Source organism: Solea senegalensis, unplaced genomic scaffold (assembly GCF_019176455.1).
Source record: "Solea senegalensis isolate Sse05_10M unplaced genomic scaffold, IFAPA_SoseM_1 scf7180000013756, whole genome shotgun sequence".
Taxonomy (NCBI): Eukaryota; Metazoa; Chordata; class Actinopteri; order Pleuronectiformes; family Soleidae; genus Solea; species Solea senegalensis.
The window spans coordinates 88,318-115,048 of NW_025320886.1; the positions used below are offsets into that span (position 1 = coordinate 88,318).

Consider the following 26,731-nt stretch of genomic DNA (forward strand, 5'->3'; position numbering starts at 1 on the left):
TCTTCCTTTGCAAAGTGTTGATGTTTGGATAGAGGAGGAAAAGAAGACTTGACGTTTCGATTAAGCTAAACTGCCTCTGTGTTATTGTTTCCGTTTCGCCCCTCAATTCACGAGTTAAAGGTAAAGGATTCGCGGGTTGTTGGTTCACGATTCTCAGATGAGTGTCCTGTAGTGTGAGCGATATCAAAAGGGACATAGGGTAGAAAGACAACCCCGTAAAGTCAGCATGTGTGTGTGTGCTCCGCTGCTGTGCTAACTAGCCCCCGTGCTAGACGCCGACAAAACCACGCTATTTATAAATATGTGAGTCACAACTGTGACTTGTCACTAATAAATGCTTTATAATGATGTGTCTCGATTGTTGTTTGGAGTCGCATTTTATAAAACCGCGTTGTTTTTAGATGTAGACAGCTGCTGAGTCATTAGCTAGCTAAGTTGACCGGTTAGCTAACTATTGTATCCAAAGTGAAGCTGTCAGCTGTGAAAGTAGCTCAATCGAATTATGTGGCGTATCGTTAAACAGTAGCACATGCTGCGGTTTATGTCTGTTGTATTTGGCCCCTTCAGAAATGATCGGAAAAGCACGCCAACGTGATGTAATCGTTGTATAACATATTAGCCGATGTTCACCTCGTATAGGTAGTAGCCAAGTCACGAGTCTTTTCTTTTTATAATGTTGTTTAACTTGTTTCACTTTCTCTTTTTCTAGAAATCTGAATCAGTCAATGGGAAAAATCTAACAATGTTTAGCTTTGAGGGAGAGTTCAAGACAAGACCCAAGGTGTCTCTTGGAGGAGCAAGTAAAAAGGTCAGTCAGTATCTTGAGATTTCTCACTGGGTAGATGGAGCGAGAAACAAAATCTCAGTCAGTAAGTACTGATTGTATAGCATGTTTCTTTCTCTAAATGCTGTTTTTCAGGAGGAGAAAGCATCTCTGCTTCACCGCACTCAAGAAGAAAGAAGAAAAAGAGAGGTAACTAAGTTTGTGCAGTGTTATTCTACCTAAACAAGTCTTAGATCCCATTCAGACTTGGTGCTATTATCTGTCCTGAGTGATTCAGTCACAAGTGGACAGCTCTAAATTCAACTCTGAACGCACACAATCTGCAGTGAAAGTGATCCAATCTCAAAAGCCACATTTAGAGGTGGTTTTGGGGAAGCATGTGGCCACGTTCCTGAACATGCAATCTGTTCTCAGAAAGCATTAGTAATTCCTCTGTTGGCAAACTCTAACATGCTGTAGTTTCACTTCAGCAGTATTTTTACAATTTCATGTGCCCACACGTCATTGATTTATTTTTAGTCAGCACAACAATGTTAACAGTGACTTTTCTCATATTGGTTATATGAATTCATATTACAGCAGGGTGAGTAGTAAGTTGCTTATCTGCACTTGACTTGTTTACTATCTGTCACTTTTGCCAATGCACATGCTCACATATCGATGCACACACAAACACATAGTCAGTGGACACAACTGTGCTGACAGACTTGTCTCCTCAAACAGTGTTTGCATTTTGTACAGTGACTTGAGATTAGATCACTTGTGGTTACGGGAAACTCATCCAGAACGTTTATTAATGCTTAGTGTGAACAGTTGTACTTAACAATGCCCACGACAGGCTTTTAATTTCATTGCATGCTTTTATTTTTGTTCTTAATTGAGAGATTCAGATTTTTGTCTTTGTGGAAAATAAGACTAGTTGTACAAATTTACACCCAAACTAAGAGAAAACACATGCAGCCCTTAAGAGTAAGTTTGAAATATTTAAATGCCGCCGTTTAAGTTGTGTTCTTTTTCACCAAGGATGAAAGAAGACGTCTGAAGAATGCCATCATCATTCAGTCCTACATACGCGGCTACCAGGACTTGAAGCGACAGGTGCGTTTGCGGAATCATTATAAAGTCTTCTTTTTAAGACGCCATACATCACCTTCAGGTGACAATAAACACATATGGAATAGGATTATTACCTGTAGTAAGATGGTCTTGAGTCAAACAAAAGATCTTGAATTTATGCTCAAGTGAGTGTAAGAAAAACACCTGTTTATAGACACAGGTTCAATGTATGTGTGTGTAGTAGCCTTAACAATTTGACATTGACTGCACATCTTTCATATTTGAATCTAAAGAACTGATTATTGTCTTGGTTCAGATAAAAATAGAGATACAATGTTTGATTCACAAAACATTTTGGCACCAAAATCTCTCAACACATGGTTGTCATATGTTTTGCCCTGTTTACCAATTAGTTCAACATGTCACCCTTGTCTTTCAGTATGCTACCCAGAGGGCCAGGTTTGATGAATGTGTGAGTCAGACACATACAGGTGGAGCTCAGCTTGTCTTGGATGGTCCCGTTCTCTGCCTCCTATCAAGACAACTCATATTTTTTTACAGACAGAGTGTGGATGCACATAGATTGGTAAGGATTCGCAATGTAATTGATTTGCTTTACATATGCAGTTATATAGCCAGAAACCTAAATGTATACCTGTTTCTCTTTTGTGTCTTGAAAGATATGGTTGTGTCAGAATCTGGTGAAACACAACAATCAATTTGTGAAGTTGTTGGTGGGCCCACAGAAGCAGACATGTATGTTTCAGATCAAGAGGATCTTAGGCTTCTGCTGCAGGTATTGTCCTCAAAATGTTTTATGGATTACTATTTTTAGATGGTAGATTTGTCAGTGTAAAGACACTTTCACTACTTACTGTTACTCATTCTTGTTTTTGTCTCCCAGACTGCTTCAGAACTGCAAGGATGAAAGTTTAAATGTGTCGGTTCCCATGCGGATGCTAGAAATCTTTTCTTCAGAGAGAACCTATCTTCCTGTTATTCCAGATCCTAATTATGTAGCTTCATTACTCGAGCAGATTTTGCACTATATGGTACAGAAAGGTATGTTTACGAATGTAATCTTATCCCACTGTTTCCTATCACACAGGCACAAATTGATTTTTCTTACTACTGAAAATGTGAAACATTAATGGGTGTTTAGATTTGTTGAATGGGTGTCAGTGTCATTTGTTCTGAAGTGTGTGAGCACTTTGGAAAGTATTACTAATTTTCAACAGCACAGTTAATATTTATTCATATTCATCAGTTCATCATCTCCTTGTTTGATTATTGGCACCACTGTTGGTGCAGGAAGCTTGTCATTTAGCTTATTTAGTCAGGAAATCAGAATACCTTTCTGTTAGATTACTTATTTATTAACTGCTTCTTTTCCTTTTTTCTTCTATTCAGGATACTACAGGTCGCTGTACATTCTGGTGAATCACAGACTTCCGGCCAGTCTAGAGTACAGCGACTCTCCCTCTGTCCCTCTGGCAAGCACATTGTTGGAGCACATCCTCAAACCACTGCACTTTACCTACTCCTCCTGCACAACAGGCGCAAGGTACAGCAGTTGTGTAAAATGAGTACATGTTTAAACTAAATGGTGTCAGCACTGTTAATAATGTATTGGAAATTGTTTCAAAGAAATGGGCCATTATTAAGTTAAGTTCATTAAGTTCAAGCCCAAAAGTAGATTGTGCTTACTTCTCAAATGTAACTAAGCATGAATTTAGTGAATTCCGAAATGATTTAGCCGCATACCTTATTGTTTTAAATATCTCATTACTCTAAAGACAGCGTAAGAAAATAAGCATTTGGAGGTGAATTTGCTCACCGTTATTCCTCGACTGCAAGATGTTTATGATAATCTGAGAGAAATCACAGCAAAAAAAACAGATTTGGTACCAAGTTACTTCGTTCTTTGTGCTGTTCTGTACAGCATTGCTATTTTTGTGATGACTTATTTGCTCAGTTTGTTTATACACATTGGCTGCAACGCTCCCAAAAAGTTGCATGTTTGGTAAGAAGCAAACTTAACATTTGCAAGAAGGAAAAGTGGTTGTGCCCAGGGAATTCTCCTTAAATTGTCCATTAAACTGATCAGACAAACCACAGCAGTTTTTTGTCCCCTCCAGTCAGTGGTGAAGCAGTAATTGCTTCAGAGGCCAATTTACAACAAGCCATAAAATGCCCCTAGACTTGCTCACTCGCCAAAGTGCAGAATATCAGGCTGTTTGCCCTCAGTGTGAGACATTCTTAATAACAAACAACATGAAGACTCCTTTTCTTCTTTGAAGAAAAGCAAGGCGGGAGTGAGAGGAACTTGTGTACACAAGTGACTCCAACAGCTAATTATCTGACTCGACTCACCAGATGTGTGTGACTGAGTCACACAAAACAGCTCTGTTTGCAGAGACTATATTGTTGGGGCACACACTGAAGACAGAAATGCTGGGTCACGTTGGAGCGAACTATTCTGTCAGTGTATTTATGAACATACAGCATTTTTATTTTCATGTTTGCATTTAGTGTGTTGTTCAATGCATGTCTTGTCTTTTGTCTTTGTAGGCAGTTTGTATTTGCAGCCTTTACTGAGGGGTTCATTGCGGCGCCATTTACCGAGCAGATCTTTCACTTCTTTATTCCGGCGCTGTCCGACCTCCGTCTCTCATTCCCGTTCGAGGCCTTCCTCAGCTCCCTTCAGGCCACCATTGGCTCCTCCTCAGCAGCACAGAGCCAGGCACCATGGCTGTTTTACTTTGTCCTCTCTGCTGGAGAGAACTGCTTAGGTGGGTGGCACAATAAAGAGGGTCTTACTCATCCCAGAGTCTGTGCCCTACCTTCTCTGTATAGACGCTATATGGTGTAAAACTGTGTTCAACAACATAAATGTGACTCATCTGAGGCTCACTTACTTATAGTGATGTGGCTGTTGGCACGATAATGAAGATGAGTGTTTGTTGGTAGGCTCACTATCAGAGGAGGGTCTCCTGCTGTACCTCCGGGCACTGCAGACACTGCTGCCACTCCTGCCAGTGTCAGAGAGCGGCAGCCGGCCCGAGGTGAACAGCGACTCTGAGGACGAGGATGATGCTGGCATCCATCCACCACCCATGCAGGTACAATCCATTAATGTGGACACATAAGTACAGCACACATAAAGCGGTTCCAGGATGAGAAAACGGTTTGTTTTTTACCCCATTGTATTAATTGGAAATTCATTATTATGTGTTTTGTTTAATGTTTAACCATTAACAATGGTTAATAAATGTTGTTATCAGCAGATATGTTCTTAGAGTGTTTTGGTTAAGTACAGTGTGGTTGGAACTGCTTGGTTAAATCTTGTGCACATTTACATTTGAACTTGAGTATGCATGTCATATAATATCCCTTTAAAATAAAATGGATAAAAACAAGATACAATTTTTCAGATAATTTTATTGAATCTCAGTAAAATAGATGGTTTTGAATCAATTTACAAAAATACGGAGTAAGTATTAAAGGTAGGATAGGCAGGATCACTAGAAAAATAGTTGTTAAATTATGGTGTGGAGACTCTTTCTCTGTTTAGCTGTGGAGTTAAAAACACACCTCATAGAAGAAACTCTTTACTGAAGCAACTGACTTACACATAATTTTATGTGTCATGGCCCCAATCACAAATAATGCTAAAAATATGTTTTCCTACCTCAGCTTTAACTCAATATACAAATATGAAAAACGTTAGATTTTTCTTTGTCTCCTGTCATTACTTACTGTCTTTTTAACACACGTGTTTCCTTTTCCTTCAGGATGACACCCGGATATCTGTGCAGCTGATCACGGAGGAGTGTGTCCACAAGCTGGACACCAAGCACCAGACGAACGCCCTGCTGAACCTGGTGTGGCGAGATTCAGCCAGCGAGGAGGTTTTCACAATGATGGCATCCATCTGTCACACACTCATGGTGCAGCATCGCCTCATGGTGCCGAAAGTCAGGTACGAATGTGACACCCCCCTCCCCCAGTGAATTAAAATATAACGTGCATGTCAAATTAAACCCGTTTCTCATTTTTATTCAATATCATAACATTTTTTATACATCTTGTTGAGATCAGCCTTGCATCCACAGAGAGCTTGTTTACACACCTAGCTGATTGAGAGGAAAACTGTGTCTTTATGTGTTTCCGCGCTGTAAGCAGTAATGTAAATAACGGTGAAATGCGGCAGGCAGGCAGTTATCTGTGGTCCGCACCCACTGGCATTTACAACCGGTAGAGGAAGCCGGGATGTCAGGGAAGCTGTCAGTTCTGGATGAGGGCAATTACCCATTCTCGGGTTGATTACATTAGGGCCAGGATGTCAGAGGTGGTGTGGGTTGGTGGGATGAGGTGGATGCCGCATTGACTGACAGGAGGTGATCCAGACTGAGCTTCATGCATGGTCAACCTGCTCCAGTTAATTATTAGTGGAGCCAGTTGATTTGTATGTGTGGGTGGGGTTGTTTCTGTATAAAGGATCATGTCATGTTAGCAACTGTGTCTTACGACAAAACATTACTGGTTTGTTTTCCCACCCACTTTTGAAGCCCCCCAAACAATGACAACTAGATTGTGATTTAAAACGGGACACACTGCAAGTCTTATGGTTAGGTAGTCATCAGAGTGTAGACAAATTTCAGCAAATTTTATTCCCCCACACAAACCCGCCAGCCCATCGTTCCCTTTAATTTTTTACTGCTTCCTCTTTCCTTTCGCTTTTACCATAAATCCTGCCCTTCGTCTTCCATCATTATTGGATATCTGTACAAAATAATTAGCTCACTGAGAAAGATTAATCACTGCAGAAGTGGACGGGATAGCTTTACAAGAGGCTAAGGGGAGCAAATTGCATCCCGGCCTTGATTTACTGCTCTTACAGCAAAAAAAAAGTAAGGCCGGCCAGTTGTCCAGCAGCCCTGCACGCTGCCTCTTTAATAAATATGTAAAATCCCTCTCATGAAAATGCACTCTGCCTTTTTTTTTTTCAGAGGATACATTAAAAGATTTACAGTGATTGAGAACAAAAATGTATCTTTGATAGATAAAAAAAATCCTCTCAACCCAGATTTGTTCTAGTGTGTGTGCTGTAATTAGACTTTAATTGTTTATTGTTGGATATTTGGTGTAATTTCACTTTGATTGTGAGGTCTCAGTGGTGTCGCACCCTGTTGCTAACGGGGCGTGCTGTGACAGAAGTGAGCACAGATGAGCTTTGGTCCGTCATTTACTTTTGAAGACTTGCTGTGATTTTTGTGTCTGCTATGAGATCATGACGTTTGCCGTGTTAATACAAGAAAAGCAAATTTGTATTTAGGTGGAAACTCACTTCAGTCATTGTATCAAATATGACCCAAGAGCATGGATGTTTTTTTTTTCCACTGCTGAATGGAGATTCTTTCATTACTGCAAAATGAAATGATCCAGCCGTGATGCATCAGGCTGCTTTATACACACACACACACACACACACACACACACACGCACATGCACATGCAACCCCTTTTGATGTCTTGACTTTGTTTATTAGTGGTTCATTCCATGATTGAAATGGGGGTTTGGGTTCTTTCAGGCTGTAAATCAGCATGTCAGCTGGCATTTAGTGCTTTGTTTCCCATTTCAATCAAACACCCACATCACTTGTTATGAGCCCACAGCTCCACTCCTCGCTTCTCTCCTGAGCCTTGTTGTACTGACAGATGGCGTGCGCTCGGCTCCAACCATTTTTCAAGCAGCACTGAGGGTCCTGTGACATGCCGCTCCTGGAGCTCATTTCCATTTGGGAAATTTTGAAAGGGTTTTGGTAGATTGAATGCTGGGATGGGAATTTGAGTGTTGACATTGAGATGACAAAGTCCAGCAAATGCAAGATTCCTGCCGTCCTTTCTCTTTTTTTTGTCTCTTAACTCCTTTTCTTCTGTTGACCTTTACTCCTTCTCATCTACCATGAACACAAGAGACACTGCCCTATTAAAGGCAAGCATCCGTATAGGTGTCGGCACTGTCACTCTTGAGACAAGGGCCTATTATATGCGGGGGCTACTTTATTTTACCTTTTAGCTTACTTACCACATTATTGTCACCTGTACTTACCCTCTGTGTGAAAAGCCATGCAATTTAGGAGCATACACAAATACACACACACACACACACACAAAGAGCGGCTTCACACCTTGGTGCCATTGCCCGTTGAGTGCAGATTGACTATAGCGAGGTATGTGGGCCCTCCTCGGTGTTATCATGTAATTCCCCGTGAGTGTGGAAGCATGCTGGCGCTGCGGGGTCACAGTGAGGACCAGTCTTCCCCTCCTCCTCCGTCCTCCATTGTCTTGCTTCCCTGGCCATTAACTTAAATGGGCCTCCAGCAGGAAGCCGGAGGGCTGTTTATGACCCGCGCTGGGCACCATCGCCAGCAACTAGTTTACTAATGGAAGGTGCCTCGCCTAAATAAAGCTTAATGGCTCATTTAATCTCTTTTCGGCCCTCACGAGGTATAAAAGGGGAGAGAAAGGCCAAGAAAATTCTATGAGCAAAACGTTGAGTAACGATGTCATTTTTTTTGCCCCCCCCCTCTTTTACTTGGGTCCTCTGGTTAACGGGGCCAAGTTAACTGTCCCAACATAGCAGACAGGTTGGCGGAAAGTCGTTTTACTGTTCCACACGCTGATTGTGTCGTCTGATTCCTCATACTCGCTTTCCTCTCCGAGTGAAATGTTTGACTTTAATGTGTGTCTTCCCTGTGTTTGTTCTCTGCAGACTTCTGTACAGTTTAGCTTTCAATGCACGTTTCCTGAGGCATCTCTGGCACCTCATCACTTCCATGACAACTAAAATGATCACTGGGTGAGCTAATGCAGTCCTTATTATCGGCAAATGTGTTTTTGATCTCCAACTGAGTAATTGTATAAAGATTTTTGGCCTCTCCTTATATACATACAGTATGTGCTTTGTAATTAGTTCCCCCGCTCTCTCCTTTTTGCCCCCCTCAGCTCCATGGTGCCGCTGCTGCAGCTGATTTCCCGAGGTTCTCCCATGTTATTCGAGGACTCGAACCGCATCATTCCCCTTTTCTATCTCTTCAGCTCGCTCTTCAGCCACTCACTTATCTCCGTGCATGACAGCGAGTTTTTTGGACATGAATTGGAAGGTAATTGAAATAGAAAAAATTGAAAACTCCCTAATGTTCTGTATCAATGTTATAGATCATCATTATTGTTTGGGTGTTTGGTACTAGGGTGATATTGTAAAACCCATTTTGATGTGTAGAAGTAAAGGAGCATATTCCTTTAAAGTATGAGGGCAACATTGATGGCAAGGAAGCATGTGAGTATACTGCCCCCCACCCCCATGGCACGCACCTGTGCAGACACACAAAATGCGATGGTGCTTCGCTGTTTATCATCAGGCAACGGGGAGGGAGATGTTCTTACTGGGCTGTGCCTGGGTTCACCAATAGAAAAAGGTGCCTGCATGTTAATGCCATCTACTTAACTTTTTTTTCATGCTAGTGTTTGATAGAGGCGGTACATGCTGTGCGTGTAGAGGAGGGGCAGACAAATCAGCTGCCTATGTGTTTGAGTAAGAGAGTAGGGAGATGAATAAAAGGACAATACATCGCATTTTTTGTTGGAAAAATGAGGTCAGAATCCTGTACATAAAGATCACCTCTGTTATACACACACTCTCAAGGAAAAAAATCCCCAGTGGCAGAACAGAAAAACTCAGACCATAATGTCCCAGAAAGTTTTTTTTTATTTCATGCACACAATACATGGAAAAACATTGTGACCTGGTTTAGAGAAAACCCTGAATTAACTAATTTTAAGGCAACTGAGTGACAACTTTATCTGTTTTTGAATATATCTCTGTTTCGTCTAGGTTAACTTCCCTTATGAACTTTTGTCAGTTATGATTTTAGGCACATCAGGGTTTTTAATTAAGACTCTTCAGCTTAGCCAAAATTTTCTATATCCAAAACGGTCTGAGCCGAAGTCACAGGGAAATTCCATGTTATATAGCTCAACAGAATCACAGCCATATTGTATCACTGGACTAGGCTACTGTGTATGTCAGCCATCATCTCCAATGGTTATCATATTTGAATCCTCCATCTCTGCAAAGTACTGTGTTGTCAGTTGATGAGTTGAATTCTATTGTGGCACCATGCAAATGTGCCAATCAATATCCATAAGATACGATGAATACCTTCTCCTCCACAGGTCAGACACAGTCCTCCATGATGCCCTTCACACTGTTAGAGCTGGTCACGTTGTCCCGCTGCCTGAGAGATGCCTGTCTGGGAATCATCAAGCTGGCCTATCCTGAGACCAAAACTGAGCACAGAGAGGAGTACATGGCTGCCTTCCGCAGCGTGGGGGTCAAGACAAACACTGAGGTGCAGCAGCGAATCCAGGCCGAGCAGAAACGCTGGGTGCAGCTCTTCAAGGTAAGTTTGTATGTGTTTAGTCATCTAAATTTTATGGCCGAATGCACTCTTTTAACCTTTTCATGTGTTCACTGTGCAATTGACACTTAAACTTTTTTGCAGACTCTGCAACATAACACACAACTATAATAAACAGCTTGACCTTGGTCACAAAGTAAAATTATCTTAATCTAACTCAACTGACAACAAGCTTTCATGAAACACCAAATGTTTCCTGTCAGCGTGGCAATTCATCTTAATTACGGTACATGAAACCTGTTTCACCTGTGTACACTATACAGTACTTCAATTCAACTTTAAGTTTAAGTCAAGTGCTGTAGTGTAAATATAGTCCAGAACTGTATCAACAATCAAATTGTTCCCAAAATGTCACTCTTCTAATCCACCTGTAGCACCACAGCTCATATGTTATCAGTGAAGGTGTCATCTTTGAATAAATCACCTGGAATAATTATCCCACGTGCAAGTCAAGTCATAAATGAGGTGAAATTTAACCTAAAGACTTCTTTGCCAAGAGCTTAAAACATGATCTCTCACACATTAACATTGGGCTTAACCGTTGTGTATTCTGTCTGTGCATTCAAGCAGAGTGGCCTAATGCTTGCCTGTGTTAGTGGAAATAAAGCATGTACGCATGACTGGGCAAAGACACGGTGGAGCGCTGCCATGCAGGTCATCCACTGGTTATTTACCGAGAGGAAATGAGGCAGAAGACGGCATTAACTTCGTTCTCCTCGGCTCTATTTCTCATTCCACATCCCCTTTCTCCCTTCCTCCTTTCTCCTCTCCTCCAGTCTCTGTCAGGGAAATGGTAATTAAGCGACTTCGTTCTTGGCTGTTAGTCTTTGACAGAAGGATTTAAACGTGAACACTGGTGCTCTGCGAAAGGTGGCAAATACGCAAAGAGCATGTCGGTATTTTTCATAAAAGATCTGTTCAAAGGCCTCTTGTCAGCTAAAACGACCCATTAAAGAAGTGGGAAGCGGGGGAAATGCATTTTCCAAATTGAACGGCGGGATTTACAGTCCGTTTAACGCTGCTGACCCCTAACACGCTAATGTTTGGTTCGTGTCATCAGCCGTCCCTCCCCATCTTTTATCACCTCCATTGTCGAGCTATCTATTTAATTGAAAGAAGTTAATTGAATGAAAATGATCAACTAAGCTTGTATTAATATTGCTAATGGAACTTTCTTCTTGGCCATGTTTGGAGAACGATGTCACGCAGGAGTTTGGGAAAGGCCCATTAAGGCTTGCACTTAACCCGATGGGCTAATTAAGGAATGCTTATTCATTCCCAGAGTCAGGGGGTAGGCCTCCTCCAAACCCATCGACATGCGACTTTTACAGCATTTTGCACTTGACGTTATTGCGCACTCTCGGTTGCTTCGCGGTGATTGGCCGAGATGGATTGTCACTCTATGAAAATGACGTGCTTTGGAAAAGAGAATTTCGATTGAAATAATCTAGCCGGAGTATTATATGGAAATTGAGTGGCTGTAACTGTTATGGCAAACATAAAGGTCTCCTTAATGAATTGGCAGGCATTGGCTCACGCAAGGGTTTCAGCGGCTGACTGACGGCGACGAGTCATAGCAACAGCAGACCTGTTTTATAGAACTCTTTCTGGGCTTTGTTTACATTGCTTTTTTGAAGGAGTGCGTTGGACGTAGAAGAATCCAAGAATCTACTCGTGCCTTTTATTGTATCATGGTTTATTATTCTGAACCCATATTTGACTTGTTTTGTAAACCTGTATATTAAAGTCTGCAAAGGACATTTCTGAGTTTTCAGTTCTGATCCTGGATCTCCAACTGAAACAATGAAGAAAAATGGTGTATTTATCTTAAAATTTCTGTCCATTTTTCTCATTCAGTACATTAAAACTGAGCCCGTTAGAAAACAGATTCCTGTATGTCGGAGGACACCTGTGCACATTCCAAAGTGACGACATTACATCAGAGTGAAATACGGTCGTAACCACGAGCCTGCTGCAGGCGAGGTGAAAGCCGGGCTTCTTCTTTTTTTTCAGTGCAGTACTGTGAAACCACTGCAGCTGTGTTGAGTTCTCTGTTCTGAAGGCTGATGTCAGCAGACCTTGCTAGTAATTAACAGGCTTGGACATTGAGGGACGGGGCAGGTCGTTTTTCTTTTATACTCCCCATAAATGGCGCACTAATGGCTGAAGTCTCAAATTGCATTTTTCCCCCCCTCTAAAACAACGTACCTCTTCGTCAATCTCGTCCTCTGTACTCTGAAATGTACTTATGTTTTTTTCTGTCTTAACATGGTGGGCGATGTTAATGTGTGTATGTGTGCGCCTGTCTGTGCGTTTGATCTACGACCCAGGTCATCACTAACTTGGTGAAGATGGTGAAAGCTCGCGACATTAGACGACCTTTCTGTCCGGCAGGCCACTGGCTCTCTGCTGAGGTCAACATCCGTGCTGATAAGGTACTTTACTTCCATCACAGCGGTTTGTGTATGCCATGATATGACATTTTAAACAGCAGAGATTTGTATCTCTCATTTATTTAAGTATTAATGCCTTTTAAAAATAACTAAATAATATATGGCAGCTGAACAGGGCCACACAAAGTTTAAGTTTATACAATAGATGTATTTAAACAAGCCTCTTTCAGGTTGTTTTGATCAGCTGAACTGATTGATCTTTTTCATATTCAGGTCACACAACTGTATGTTCCCTCTGCAAGACATGTTTGGAGAACGAGAAGGATGGGTCGGATCGGGCCACTTCAGTCAACACTCGATGGTAATTAATGTTTTTTTGTCATTCCAATAATAAGCAACACTTATGAAAATGGATGGTCCAAGGAAAGCAGATTTTTTTTTTCTTTTGTTATTCATCATTGATCTACCGCTTTATCCTCCACATGAGGGTCGCGGAGGAGCTGGAGCCAGTCACGGCTGACACGTGTGGGGTACACCCTGAACCCTGGGTGTTTTAGTTATCTTACCCTTACAAACCTAAACCTGTCTCGTCGTTGTTTCTCATCCGCCTGAACAACTCTCGAGACGCCTGTTATTCACAATGCTCTACTTAAAGAACCCCATCATCACAGAGCTACTCCACTGGCAATGGATTCAAATTTAGATATGTGTAATGCTTGTGTCAGCTTGATACATTGCCCAGAAAATCATCCTAATTGCTGTCCAAAGTCACCTTCTCCGTGTTTGCTCTGCATGTTCTATAGAGCTCTGAGATGAAGTGCACTAAGGAAAAAGTCACTTCTCTATTTTTTATCTGTGGTCGATGAGGGAAGAAATGAGAGAAAAGTTTTTTTTTTTTTTTATTTGTTATGAAATTCTTTGCTTCACAGGAACAGCATAATGTATTACCACATTTTCCCTTCATCCACTCAATTAGGCACTCAGAGGAAATACAAAGATGCAGGCAGGGTTTCATCAGGCTCACTTTCAGCCATCCCAGGTTTCTGTGAAGTATGGTGTGAAAACAGCTGATAAAAATGTGTGTATGATCTACCTAATGCCACTCGCAGGCTGTATGGGGGTAAATTCAATTAGTGTGAAAGTACCTGATGAACTCGGCCACATCTGGTCCATGTGTTTGTCTGGCCTTTTCTCATTTCCTTAAATGGACAGGCCTGTGGCTGATGAATGAGCAACATATTGACCACTCCGAGGCCATATTTCTCCGCAAAGATGGAAACCTGATGGGAAAATGCAGATCAGATTGACTAATTGGGCAGAATAATTGAGCTGCGGTCGACGCAAAGTGAGGAAGATGAAGAGCAGTTTGGCCATTGTGGCATTTTTGTGGGCTAAATAGCCTTAAAGCCTGAGTTTAATACAAAACAAACATCAGCTTAATGGATAAGGCCCAGCAGGTGGATGTGCAGCTCACTGGTGGGTTAATTAAAAGGGTGAATAATGGAAATGTCTTTAATGGCAGCCCTCTAAATAGTGCAGTCCTTACTACTAAACTAGGCTGTGTGAATGCTGTTAATGATTCTGTTAGAGGACCTACTGTATATCATCAGATGAACTTTCCGTTATCTCGTCTAACTCTCTGCCAGGCTCGGTCTTGTCCACTTATTTATTTAGTATTTCAGAAGAAATAAATGTCCATAAATGACGGTGATGACACAAAACGGAAAAACATACTTGGCAAATCCTGTCCTGATTGTTCTCAGTTTGCCTTTTTCTACTTCTCTGCAAGTTATTTCCACTGCATGAAGAGATGACAATAAAAGGTGAAGAATACATGCAAATATCATAGAATATTCTTTCAGATCATTGTAAATTGAATTTTTTAGAGTCATGAACCCAACTTCACTCAGGGGTTTTAAGATCATTTTGCAGGGGTAAAATGATAGTTCAGAGACTTTATTGGTTAATCTAGCAAAATACAGTATTTTGTAAAATTAGGTACACAAGTTAAATTTGGCTGTCACGTGTTGTTTTAGGTTGAGGGAGGAGAAAATGATTGAACATGTTAATTTTCGCACTCCCCAAACTGGCCCTGTGACCTACTGATCAGAGATTTGTGTCTTGTTGCTCTTTTCGTATTTCAGCTTTTTCCTCTTAAATGTGTTATATGTTGTGTGTGTCTGTGTTTCTACAGTCGGCTTAGAGCCTGCACAGCTGTCCGTGTCCGAGGAGAGACACCTCGCCATCCTCACAGAACTCCCGTTCGTGGTCCCCTTTGAGGAGCGAGTCAAGGTGCTGCACCGCTCTCCCCCATAAACTATGAAAATAAAACAACCTTTGTATAGTGTTAGGATTGTCGTTAGAAGATCTGATGATTGCATGTGGAATTGAATTTTTTTGCGATAATATTTTTTAAAGTTGCTCTGTAGAATATAATGATGTGATGCAACTGACGATTATTTTAATGACTGATTAGTCTGCCGATTATTTTCTTCTTGTTTGGTCCTAAAAATTTTACAATTCTGGAAATGATGTTCTCAGATGTCTTCTTTATTCAATTATTCAGTTTGAATGATTTCTTTGTTGTATGGAGCAAGTGAACCAGAAAATATTTATATTTCAAGAGCTGAAAAATCAGAAAGCTTGTTTTAATTATTGATAAAAACACTCAAACTATTTTAGTCGATTACCAAAGTAGTAGTTGATTAAAGTAATGTGTGAAAGAGTTGAAACTGAACACGTGCACTTGATCTTGGAGCGTCTGTGTAATAGTGAACAGGAAATGTTAATAAATTGCACTTTTCCCTTCCTCATTATTTATCAGAAACTACAAACCAGGAGATATAACATGATTACATTTAAGTACATACATAAAGACACTTGTTAAAGTTTAGAATTTGACACTGACCTTGCATGTGTTACGTCTGTCTTGCAGATCTTCCAGAAGTTAATCTATGCTGACAAACGGGACGTGCAGGGCGACGGGCCGTTCCCCGATGGCATCAATGTCACCATCAGACGCAACTACATCTATGAAGACGCTTACGATAAACTCTCTCCTGAAAATGGTACGGGCTTTAGACGTGTACGAGTGGCGCATATTATTGTCTGTCGTGGCCGTTTCACTTTCCACATTCATCTTCAACGCGATGAGCACAAGGGGAGAGGAAATGCAGTGCAGTTAATGTTGACACCGTCACTGAAACTCTTGTTATGGTCTATAAAATTTTAACATTGAGGATCAAGGTTCCAGTTTGCATTAAAGAGGAAGGCTCGCTCTCTCCTTGTGCTGAATTTCGGTAAAGTGTAATTGTGGTTCTGATTATTATAATGGATCACATAAAAGCAGAATCAATTATTTTAAGTCACCTCTTTTGTGTTTGAATTTGAAAGGGCACTTCAGTGGGGGCAATCTGATTAAAAAGAGTAGTACGAGACCTGCGACTGAAGACATGATCTATATCATTTATGTGTCTATAAGTTATAGCTGCCTTGATTTATCACTATACATTAATTATTCTGAAAGATGACCTTTCATGGAATTTGATTTGAATATTCTGAGGTCAAAAAATTGCTTTCTTGCACAACATGCGTGTTTGGGGGAAAACAATGTGATCTATAGTAGAATCAAGCACCCACAGTATTTTGTCATTTTATGCAACATTATTCTTTGTTTACAGGAAAATAGGGTCAGTTTTTAGATTTGTACGCTTGATGATGATAATAATCCTTCAGCAAATACTGAAATGGCCAACTACAACTGAGACATTAGAAGTGAATCTTAAAAATGTATAGGACCAAGTTGAAAATTTAACTAGTAAACAGTATAATCTTGAGATTGATCAGAAAAGTATCACACGAGTAACCTTTACTGCTTTGGGCACTGCAGCGTAACACAGTTACAAGTCCTGGCATTGAAGTATCTGCATTCAAATCTCCATTAGTGTGCTGGAGAAATACCCTCAAAACATAAGGATGTGCGGCGTTATAGCATTTTGGACATTAAATACTTACTGTAACTCTGGAGTGAGCAGTAAATTAGGATTTCTGACATTAATTGGTATTTTATGTCGTCTCTAACAGCTGAAGCGTCACCCACAGTAAAGTATCCGTGGAAAAAATAAAATTGTCTTGCAAAGTAAAAACATAATCACACATTACTTTTATCATGAATATTGATGGATTTGTGTCTTTTTACTTAAATTCCTCCTTGTTCTCTGTATCCTCATCTTAGAACCGGACCTGAAGAAAAGGATTAGGGTCCATCTGCTCAATGCTCACGGTTTAGACGAGGCAGGCATCGATGGCGGAGGCATCTTTCGGGAGTTCCTCAACGAGCTCCTCAAGTCGGGCTTCAATCCAAATCAGGGATTCTTCAAGACGACCAACGAGGGCCTCCTGTACCCCAACCCCGCTGCAGAAATGCTGGTCGGAGACTCCTTCACACGACACTACTACTTCCTAGGCAGGATCCTTGGGAAGGTGAGCATTTTATTAAAGTCTGATGTCTGATATTTTCTTGTCCTCATATAAAACAAGGAGGTATGTAAGTATTGATGAAGGTGTTAACTAACATCAGTCTAAGGCTGCAACTAACGATAATTTTGTTTTCTTGATTAATCGAGTACGTCATAAAGCGTTGATTGGTGTTTACCAAACCTGGAAATAATTTGTTGTCTTGTGTGTTGTTTTGTCGACAAACCAACATTTTATTGATTTCTTTGTTATATGGAGCAAATAAACCACAAAATATTCACATTTAGGAAGAAAAACAGCTAATAATCAATTAATAAAATCCTCGTCATAGTCGGTGTTGAGACTGTGCTTGCTGCTAATTCAAATTTAGAGGTTGTTCCAGTATTTGCTCTAGCAGCTGACAATGTTAAGAGATATTGCCATTGTTTGTTTTTAAGAAGATTTTTGAGTTGGAGTTGGAACTCCTGCAAGCCTTAACTTTGTTAATCACCTCGGTGCATAATCTGTTGACAGCATTGTTTTTCCCCGTCCCTTCCTTCCCTCGGATTGGCACTATTTATTTGAGCCTAATGTTTCTAAATCATCCTTAATGCATGTGGTAGTGATTGTTTATCAAGATGCCTTCCTCATGGCCGGGGGAGTGCTATCATCTCAACCTGGAGAAGAATTACCTCATGACAAGCGGTCGCCTCTCAATTAGGGCTTCCATTAGCCGATGATTCCTACCCCTTGTTTGTGTAGTGATTGCATTTGTCTGGCACTAAATCAGTGGACCTGCGCAGACAGGACATAAATAAGCACTCAAAGCATGTGGTAATAGCGTTTTGATCTGTTTTACAGTCAAGAACATCCAGATCTCTTAACTCTTGCTCGGTTTAAAATAATCCAGTCTACTTGTAAAATGTTAAATTGGAACTCCTCCTCCTCCTCTGCTCCTTCTTCTTCTCCTTTTTCCTCTCTGTATTCTGTGTAAGTGAGAAATGATCCATCAGCAGCTACAAGATCTCTACCCCCACTCCCACAACATTGTGCTCTCAATAGCTAATGGTTCAGGCAATTAGGTGGGGGGGGAAATTAATTTGAATTTGACTTTCAATTAACCCTATCTTAAGTTCCTCTTTCTCCATAAAAATGGACATTTGAGTGGCCATTTGTGAGGTGTATTGATATTTGTTTAGTGCCGTTACTGCCTGGATAAAAGGCAAGCGTTTATATAGATTGAGGATTGCATCACTGCTGCAATGTGCACAGTGCACATTGCAGCTCAAAGGACACAGGAGATTAATACTGTTAATTAATGTCCGAGGCGTGCCATTGTTGTGGAGGTGATGTATTACAGGCAGGAGTGGCTTGTCTGGGGTACTCACTGAAATGGGATTGAACATCAGAATAGGGGCCAGTCATCATCCTTCTTCCTCACTTGTCCGCCCCGCTGGCGTGCCGAAAGATTTAAGCCACAAATGGAGGAACATGAAAACAGGATGCTTTGCTTCTGTGGTTCAAACCTCGCAGCCTGAAGACAAAAAGGTTAATTTAATTGCGACGGGAGTGTTTACTGATGTCATTTTGTCAAAACCAAATGACTCATTATGTATTCTGTGACCTGTGGGAGGCTCTCTTTGTGCGTCATTTCGCTCTCATTGGTTGAAAACCTCCAACCTCATCAGCATTGGCCTCACCACTCAGTAAACTATTAGGGGTGAGGAAAGTTTCGTCTTCCTCCCTTTTTAAACACCCCCACATCTGCTCAGACTCTCCTCACTACTCTCCAGCGTCTGATGGTCGCCTTTAGAGGTGTGTGAGGTTGGCACCTCTGATTGATAGAGATGTGTTTGAAAGGCATTATAATTTTATTGATTCTTAATGCTGTAAATTAAGGAATTTATTTGGCAGCTAACAGAATGCACCTGCAATGTTGCTGGCATTTATTCCACCTGATGGTGCCGCGATCTGTATTAATTGCGTTGCCACTGCACTCACTTATATTAAAAGGCCCGGGCCATAATAATTAATTCTTTCCAGCCCAAGTCATTTTGGCACAATTTCTGGCAATAAACACCCATAAATAAAGTAAGTGGCATTGAAAAAATAAGGCTACAGTTTTTTTCCATATACTTATTGCTGCCTCTTCCCGGCACAAGTGTTATTGATAGGTTTCAAGGGGCCACACCGCACATATGGTCTGTAACGAGCTCCGGCCACGAGAGAAATACTAAGTGGATTATTTTGCATAAAAAATAGACAATGTTTGAAGTTGTGCAATTAACCTGTGTTTAGAAAATAGCCGTGATTTATGTGCACGTGTGTGTTTAAGATGCATGCATTATGGAAATCCGCTAGATTTATAATCCATTTAGCTGATGCGGTCAGGGTTTTTAGTGCTATCATTTATAAAGACCTGTATATTTTAATGCCTCCAACAGGCTCTTTTTCGGACTATTCCAGTACATTAGCTTTGGGTTTTATGAGTCACCTGCCCGGCTGTGGTTCTTAATGGCACTTAAGGTCAAGGTGAGAATTGGCATTTATAAAGTTTGAGGTAGGGGAAAGGGAAGCGCGTGTGTTTGAAATAGATTGTGTCCTGTGTTTTGCTCTCAGTCACTGTGATCCGACGAGATTTACAGTCTCATCTCTTCATATTTTGAGCATATTCCCTTTGGTATAAGAGCAGGATGCTAATGTGATTTTCTGTTGTAATCAGATCTTTGTGTATGTATTTGATGCAGACCACAATGTGCTATGTTTAAAGCCTTTTCTCATTTATTTTGGCTGATGTTTACACAGGCGCTGTATGAGAACATGTTGGTGGAGTTGCCCTTTGCCAGCTTCTTTCTGTCTAAGCTTCTGGGAACCAGTGCAGATGTGGACATACACCACTTGGCCTCCCTGGACCCAGAGATGTACCGCAACCTTCTCTTCCTCAAAAGCTACGAGGGTGACGTGGAGGAGCTTGGCCTCAACTTCACCGTGGTCAACAATGATCTTGGAGAGGCTCAGGTAACAGATGAAATCTGTTAATTCATCCACATGTCATCATGTTCTTTCCATCTTTCCACCCAAGTCTGTTTCTCTCCTACCACCTTTCTTTCCTCCTGTTTGGGTTCCTCTTTGTTGCGTTAATAATTCATTTTCTCCATGATGTACCACTCTTCAGCTCTGTGAGAGATAAAGCACGTTGCCACTGTTGCCTTAAGCTCCGCTGCAGGGCAAGGAACACAGCAGCTCTGTTGACCATTCCACCTGCCCTTCCCCAGAAATTGTCTCACAACACGCCTGACAGAAGCAACTAGCTGCTCTTAAGCACGTCCTCTCCAAAGCTCAAGGCTGCGGAGATGAGCTGCTGCCATCACACTGAATCACCGGGGCCTAGACCGGCACTCTACCCAGAGACCCCCTGTTTGCTCAGGGCCTTAACGCGTCTTATTAGCTCTTCTCAAACAACACCTGAAATGGCCGAGTTACAATAGTAGTAGGCTTCCTGCTCGCAATGAGCTATCGCAAACACGATAGGGGAAAACAATTTGCGAAAGATTAGGCACATACCCGTGAGCAGTCTGCCCCACATTTGCCCTCGAGAGATAGCCAAAGTAAACAAGATAACGACTGTAATTCTCTTACATTAGCACATAATCAGAATCCACTATGGGGGAGAAAAAAAAAAGCAGAAAATGATTACAAATTGGCGCATGTGGTCATGCAGCATGGACAGAATAAAAGGGACCCCTTATGGAGATTACACAGTATATTATCATATAATCTAATGCAATATTGCTGCCTTTGTGAAGCTTATCAATCAGTTTTTGTTGAGACTGCGCCAGACAGTCGCTGTTTAACATCTATTGTCACATTTTTGTCACTAGTTTGTGTTGTTGCTTAATAAATATCCTGTTAAATATGAGTCATGTGAAGTCTTGGGCTGAGGAACAATCTTTGTTATAAAAAAGAACTGAATAATTTTAACGTCTTCACATTATCACACCATGTTTGAATAATGACCATGATCCTTTCAATGAACCCCACATCACCATAAAATAACATTTTAAACCACTCATATTCACCATAATAAGCCATACGGGAGCCCATTTAGCCTCTTATTTCACTAGTTATTCAATTGAAAACATTTTTAAATTATACATACGCCAGATTAACGTCAGTGTCTGTAGTTGTGGATAGTATCTAATTTGATAAAAGGTGAAAACGGTTAACAAGGTGAGTTTTGGCTGTCATGCCAAACACTTCCGGTGTGTGATAACATTTGCCAAAACTTGGGAAAACTCGCCTGTTGACAGGCACACAAATCTAATTTTTTTAAATTTAGCTACAGCTTGGTTTTGTATCCACTTTGTTTTCATTCAGCCTAATATAATGTTCTAAGAGCTTTAAACCAGTGTGTGTTTCCCGACACGTCACAATGCTAAGTTATATAATGCTGCCATGTTTGCTGCCAATGGCCTTTTTCTCCCTCCTCCGTAAGCTCCTTAATGTTGCTTTGAAAACACGCGATCACGTTCGCTAAACGCTGGAAAAAACGGTACTGGCGGGAAAAAGAAGCCGGACATTAAATTTTGCCCCACCTTGACTGCTATGAAGTCATCATACTCCCGACTTTATGAACAGAGGTGAGCACATCCTATCAAGTGCTAACTGCTTTAAAGCTAATGAAAAGAGAACCTGGGGCCAAATTGTATTGGACCAGCTGTTCATGGTACGTGCTATATTTAGAAACACTGAAATGCACTTTAACTCACACACACACACACTTACCTTTAATCAGAGTGCTTTTGCAATTAAATGAAATGCACCTGCCACAATTAAAGCACTTGTGATTGTTTGTTGTCCATCTGGCAACTCAGGCCGCCGCGGTGACTTCCAATATCGCTATCTGACAATAATATTACTCAACAACAGATTGGAGAATAAATCATGTGTTTAAAAAAAATAAAATTATATATATATATATATATATATATATAAATATATATATATATATATATATATATATACACACATCTTAACGAGAGCCACTTTTTTATGTTTGTTTGTTTTTTTTTAATTTAGGTGGTGGAACTGAAGCTCGGAGGCAAAGACATTCCTGTGACCACTGCAAACCGAATAGCCTACATCCACCTGGTGGCCGACTACAGACTGAACAAGCAGATCAGACCTCACTGCCTGGCGTTCAGACAGGGTCTGGCCAATGTGGTCAACCTGGAGTGGCTGCGCATGTTTGACCAGCAGGAGATCCAGGTAATCTGCTCACGACGAGAACTGCACATGAACACGGAGCACAGATGTGTCATAACAATCTCAAAAATGTTTGTGCTTTTATTAATAGGTGCTGATATCCGGTGCTCACGTGCCAATTAGCCTCGATGACCTGAAAAGGTTCACAAACTACTCAGGTAAGAGCCACTTCTATTAAACAATCACATGTGAGATCATCGGTTCAGAGACTGATAATAAAGTTAATGTATTATGAGTGTGGGTTAAATACCATCATTTTCTCCATCATCATCATCATCATCAACTCCTTCAGGCGGGTACTCGGCCACTCATCCCGTCATCCAGACCTTCTGGGAGGTGGTCGATAGCTTCACAGACGACGAAAAGCGCAAGCTGCTGAAGTTTGTCACCAGCTGCTCCAGACCCCCACTGCTGGGCTTCAAGGTGAGCTTTTACTAAACTAGTTAACGGTAGTGAAAATGGTGGTTTTAGATAAGAAAAACAACAATTTGTGACCACATGAACGTTTCATACAACCGCGAAGCTTATTCTAGTTTTAGTTTTTACAACAATGGAAACTAAGAAAAGTCAAAGCAGGAGTTTCTTTTACAGGACCAAGGATGAGGAGAAGTGAAAACGTAAAGAAAGTGTGAGCAGAGCTTTTCGTTCATAGTGAGTCGTGGCTGATAAGAACCAGAATCAGGAAGTGAATATCAGTAACTACATCACTGATTTCAAAGGCCTTTGTTTTTGCCGGTCCAGACTAAAAATGTAGCCCCAGAGTTATCAAACAAAAAAACTAAACTGGTTCAAAAACACTGGGACAGTGAGGATGTGGGTGTATCAGCAGAATTTATGTATTTTTCCACAAGGGAATGAATTGTCTACTACTTATATCCTTTAATATCTCAATGCTTTCCAAACCCAACTGAAGGGCGTTCCTAATGTGCTTGTAATGAAAATACTTAGACGGATAAGAGCCCTCAAAACAATCATTTTCCAATTAGGCACCGATAAGACGGGGCCAGCTCTGCGAAGCCTTATCTCCACGTCCACTGTTGTTTTATAGTTCATGACCTTTCTCTGCTGAAGAGCTCCTTCTGCAGCTCCGTGTGTGTGTGGGCTTGGTCAGAGTTCCTGGCTGGACAAATATTGCCATTCAAAACTAACCAGATAGCAGCTTGAACCTTTGAACTTTTGTCAGAGCGCCGCGAGGAAACTATCCTCGCGCGCGTCTTGGAGCAGTGCTGCGTTATGCCCTTCTATTTCTGAAATGATTTTCCACACTTATTGGAAACCATTTCACATTTTCCTGACATGATTTGTGGGACACTTAAGTAGTCCGAGATGGGAGAAAGGAGGGGGGCAGAAAGTGTTGCTCAAGACCATTAAAGAGTTTTTATGTCTTACTTCGTCTCACTGGGAGCTGTAATTATCATATGATTGGTTTTAGTACTTTTTATGACTGTCATTAGTTAAGAAAATCTAAAATAGTGTTGCACGGTAAAGTGATGGAACAAGACGCTCCCTAAAATCCCTTTCATTCCCTCCTCCAGAGGTTTAAGAGTTGTCTTCTCTCCACATTTAATCAATTTGACTTTGGCCCATGTGTGGATGCCCCCCCCCCATCCCTTCTCCCGGGCCAGAAAGGGGCAGTAATTCGTAGGGGGAGTGGCCCTTGACCCGGGCCGTAGCCTGAGCCAGCTAAGCCTTAATTAGCTGTCGTGAAACGGTCTAGGATTCATTAGAGGAGAAATAGCTCTGTCAGGAGAAGCATTTAAAAAAGATGATGGAAACTCTTCTCTTTTTTTTCCCCCTCAAAATGATAGCCACGCTAATGACACTTTCTCAATAAGCAACGATAGTTTAATACGGTAATTGTCAGAAAAATGGGGTCATTACGGCTAAGCCCCCAAAGAGCCATTTAATCGGGCGAGTATTGCCACTGAACCGTAAACGCTAACTTTAAATAGCTGGATGAAATCAGGCCGGGAGCAGCTCATTCCTCGGCCCCCGACTCGTGATGGAAACGGTCCGTGTCACAGTCTGCAGATGAGGTGGCCTCATCACACGGAGGCTTGATTTAAAAAAAAAAAAATTGCTAGATAGACAACATGAAATGACCATTCCTTCAATGTCTCATCTAAGGGTCGAACTGTGGGCCAGTATTTCCTAAATGTATCCTTCCGTTGTAATAGCTAAGCGCTTAATGTCTCTTTTTGGACACGTGTGGAATTTGACATTTATTACTTCATTGGAGATTGCTTTTGGACACCGTGATTATCGCTGACACGAGCCGACTCGCGGTGTAGTTTTTCCTGATGTCTTCAAACGCCTCGTTAAATCTTTCCTTTGAGCTGGGCGCCTTAAATCTGACTGTCAAAATGAATTATTTTCCTTTTAAAAATGTCAATTCATCCTTAAATCCTGCATATAAAGGTCTAAAAATGCCAGTGATGCAATAAACTAGATTTTTTTCTATAATTATGGGAGTTAAATCAGTGTGAAAACACAAACAGAGGTTAAAAAAATGCTAATCTTGTGGAGAATGTAGCTGTTATTGCAGGTGTATAACTTGTGATGTGAGTCAGATATAGAAAGGGCACTTCAATGTCTGTCTGCTCACTTTAGATTTGAACTTTTGCTCATGTATTTTTAAGTGCAAACAACGGCCTGGATCAAGGCTGGACTAGACGATCGTACTGTGTATCGATTGTTCTGCTAAGAACAGGCAACTGTTTTCTGTTCAATGTGAAAGAAAAGGTGGAGCAAAGTCCTGCACCTGGAGCTACCTTGTTGAGTTTGAATCTCCACTCACAGCCAGTTGTTGTCCCGTGCGTCTTACATTTATGAACACAGGAACTTTACCCGGCCTTCTGCATCCACAACGGCGGCGCCGACCTGGAGCGTCTGCCCACCGCCAGCACCTGCATGAACCTGCTCAAGCTCCCAGAGTTCTGCGACGAGCAGCTCATGAGGAACAAGCTGCTGTACGCCATCGAGTCCTCTGCCGGGTTTGAGCTGAGCTGAGGAGGACGGAGTCTTCCTTCCCTCCCCTGCATCAATGGACTCAAAAAAAAGAAAAAAAAGTTGTGGGACTGAAAGACAAAAGAAGGAAAGTAAATGATGCACTGACCTGCCTGATTTACTGTGTGTCTGTGTCTGTGTGTGTGTGTGCGAGAGAGAGAGAGAGCGAATGATCGCTGAGAGACTGAAAAGAAAGGGGGTGCAAGGATGAGGAAGCCTTTTTTTAAAATTAAAAAAAAAAAAAAATCCTTCTTGCTTTTAAGTAATTTAAATGTTTAATCGTGTGTGAGAACACTTCGCGTGAAGTGATCCGGCTCAACTCTACGGAAATATTACAGCGCTGAAATAAAATTGACAGTAGCAGCTGCTCTCTCATGTTTAATCTCCAACATTGAACGGACAGTTATTTTTCACCAAAGATTTGAGTGGCGTCATATTTTCAAAAAAAGGCAATAGAACAACAGAAGGAGAAACAGGCTGCGGGACTCATGTGGGTGAGACCAAAGGGCTGCGGAAGAGCTTTTGTGTGTAGCCAACCTGTGTTTTCCCACATAGACGTTTTTGTGATATCTCACTTTTAATGGCATCAACTGTCATGTCTGACGAGCAACACCGTCAGTGTGCACATGCCAATAGAGTGCAAATGGCTTATTTTACTGCTAAGTATTATATGTCTAGGATTTGTGAATATGTACATGTTTACAACTACTCTTGTATTTTTCATTTATTCTGTATTTGTACAGGTTTTCTTTTTCTTTCCTGTGTGTGTGTGTGTGTGTGAGTGTGAGTGGAGGCCTCATGTTTTCTCACACGCTTGCTAAAGTGAACAATCCTCCCTTGGTCAGTGCCTGAGAGTTTGTTTTAGGGGGGAAACGACAGAGAGAGTCGGCTTACAAATGATTGGTGTATCAAAAAGGGTGAAGAAAAAAAAGGGTGTATGAAATTGAATAAACCCGCGTTTCTTTTTGCATTTTCCTTCCGTAAGTGTCTTTTCTTGTCGATTTGTAATTTACAGTAATGACCGAGGCATAAAACAGTGCTACTTTGTGGGGGAAATCTCCTCGTTTTTATGGCCTCTGACATATAATTAAAGAAACATCCAGTGGAGAAACACTGAGCAGAAGTATTCCGGGCTTGCATTATCAGGCTGAGCACAAATTAAGGTTGTCATAAATCTACCTGCCCTCTGGTGCCGCACAGCTCGCTGAGATCTCCATCCCTCTTTGGACAGAGTCCATCTCTCCGTCCTGCTCTCTGTTTTCTGCCCCCATCTTCTCCACTCAGAGC

General features: G+C 41.3%; 1 protein-coding gene across 1 annotated transcript; it reads left to right on the forward strand.

The window, feature by feature from the left end:
- On the forward strand, positions 1-26,414 carry ube3c (ubiquitin protein ligase E3C). Its single transcript, XM_044015678.1, has 24 exons — positions 1-120; positions 710-808; positions 920-973; positions 1,808-1,882; positions 2,280-2,426; positions 2,521-2,636; positions 2,745-2,902; positions 3,251-3,404; positions 4,412-4,632; positions 4,811-4,962; positions 5,635-5,822; positions 8,618-8,704; positions 8,851-9,008; positions 10,081-10,307; positions 12,656-12,760; positions 12,992-13,079; positions 14,913-15,010; positions 15,654-15,786; positions 16,953-17,200; positions 19,979-20,191; positions 22,253-22,441; positions 22,530-22,596; positions 22,731-22,861; positions 25,277-26,414. The coding sequence occupies exons 2-24, from the start codon at positions 743-745 to the stop codon at positions 25,445-25,447; spliced, it is 3,246 nt and encodes a 1,081-aa protein (XP_043871613.1). The 5' UTR covers positions 1-120; positions 710-742; the 3' UTR covers positions 25,448-26,414.
- The last annotated feature ends 317 nt before the right edge of the window (positions 26,415-26,731 follow it).

What these genes read in the sequence shown, in the direction of transcription:
- ube3c (XM_044015678.1), top strand. Translation starts at nt 743, where the DNA reads ATGTTTAGCTTTGAGGGAGAGTTCAAGACAAGACCCAAGGTGTCTCTT. An exon ending in ACAACTAAAATGATCACTGG is followed by an intron (nt 8,705 to 8,850) that starts GTGAGCTAATGC and finishes TGCCCCCCTCAG; the next exon opens with CTCCATGGTGCCGCTGCTGC. An exon ending in TCAACATCCGTGCTGATAAG is followed by an intron (nt 12,761 to 12,991) that starts GTACTTTACTTC and finishes TTTCATATTCAG; the next exon opens with GTCACACAACTGTATGTTCC.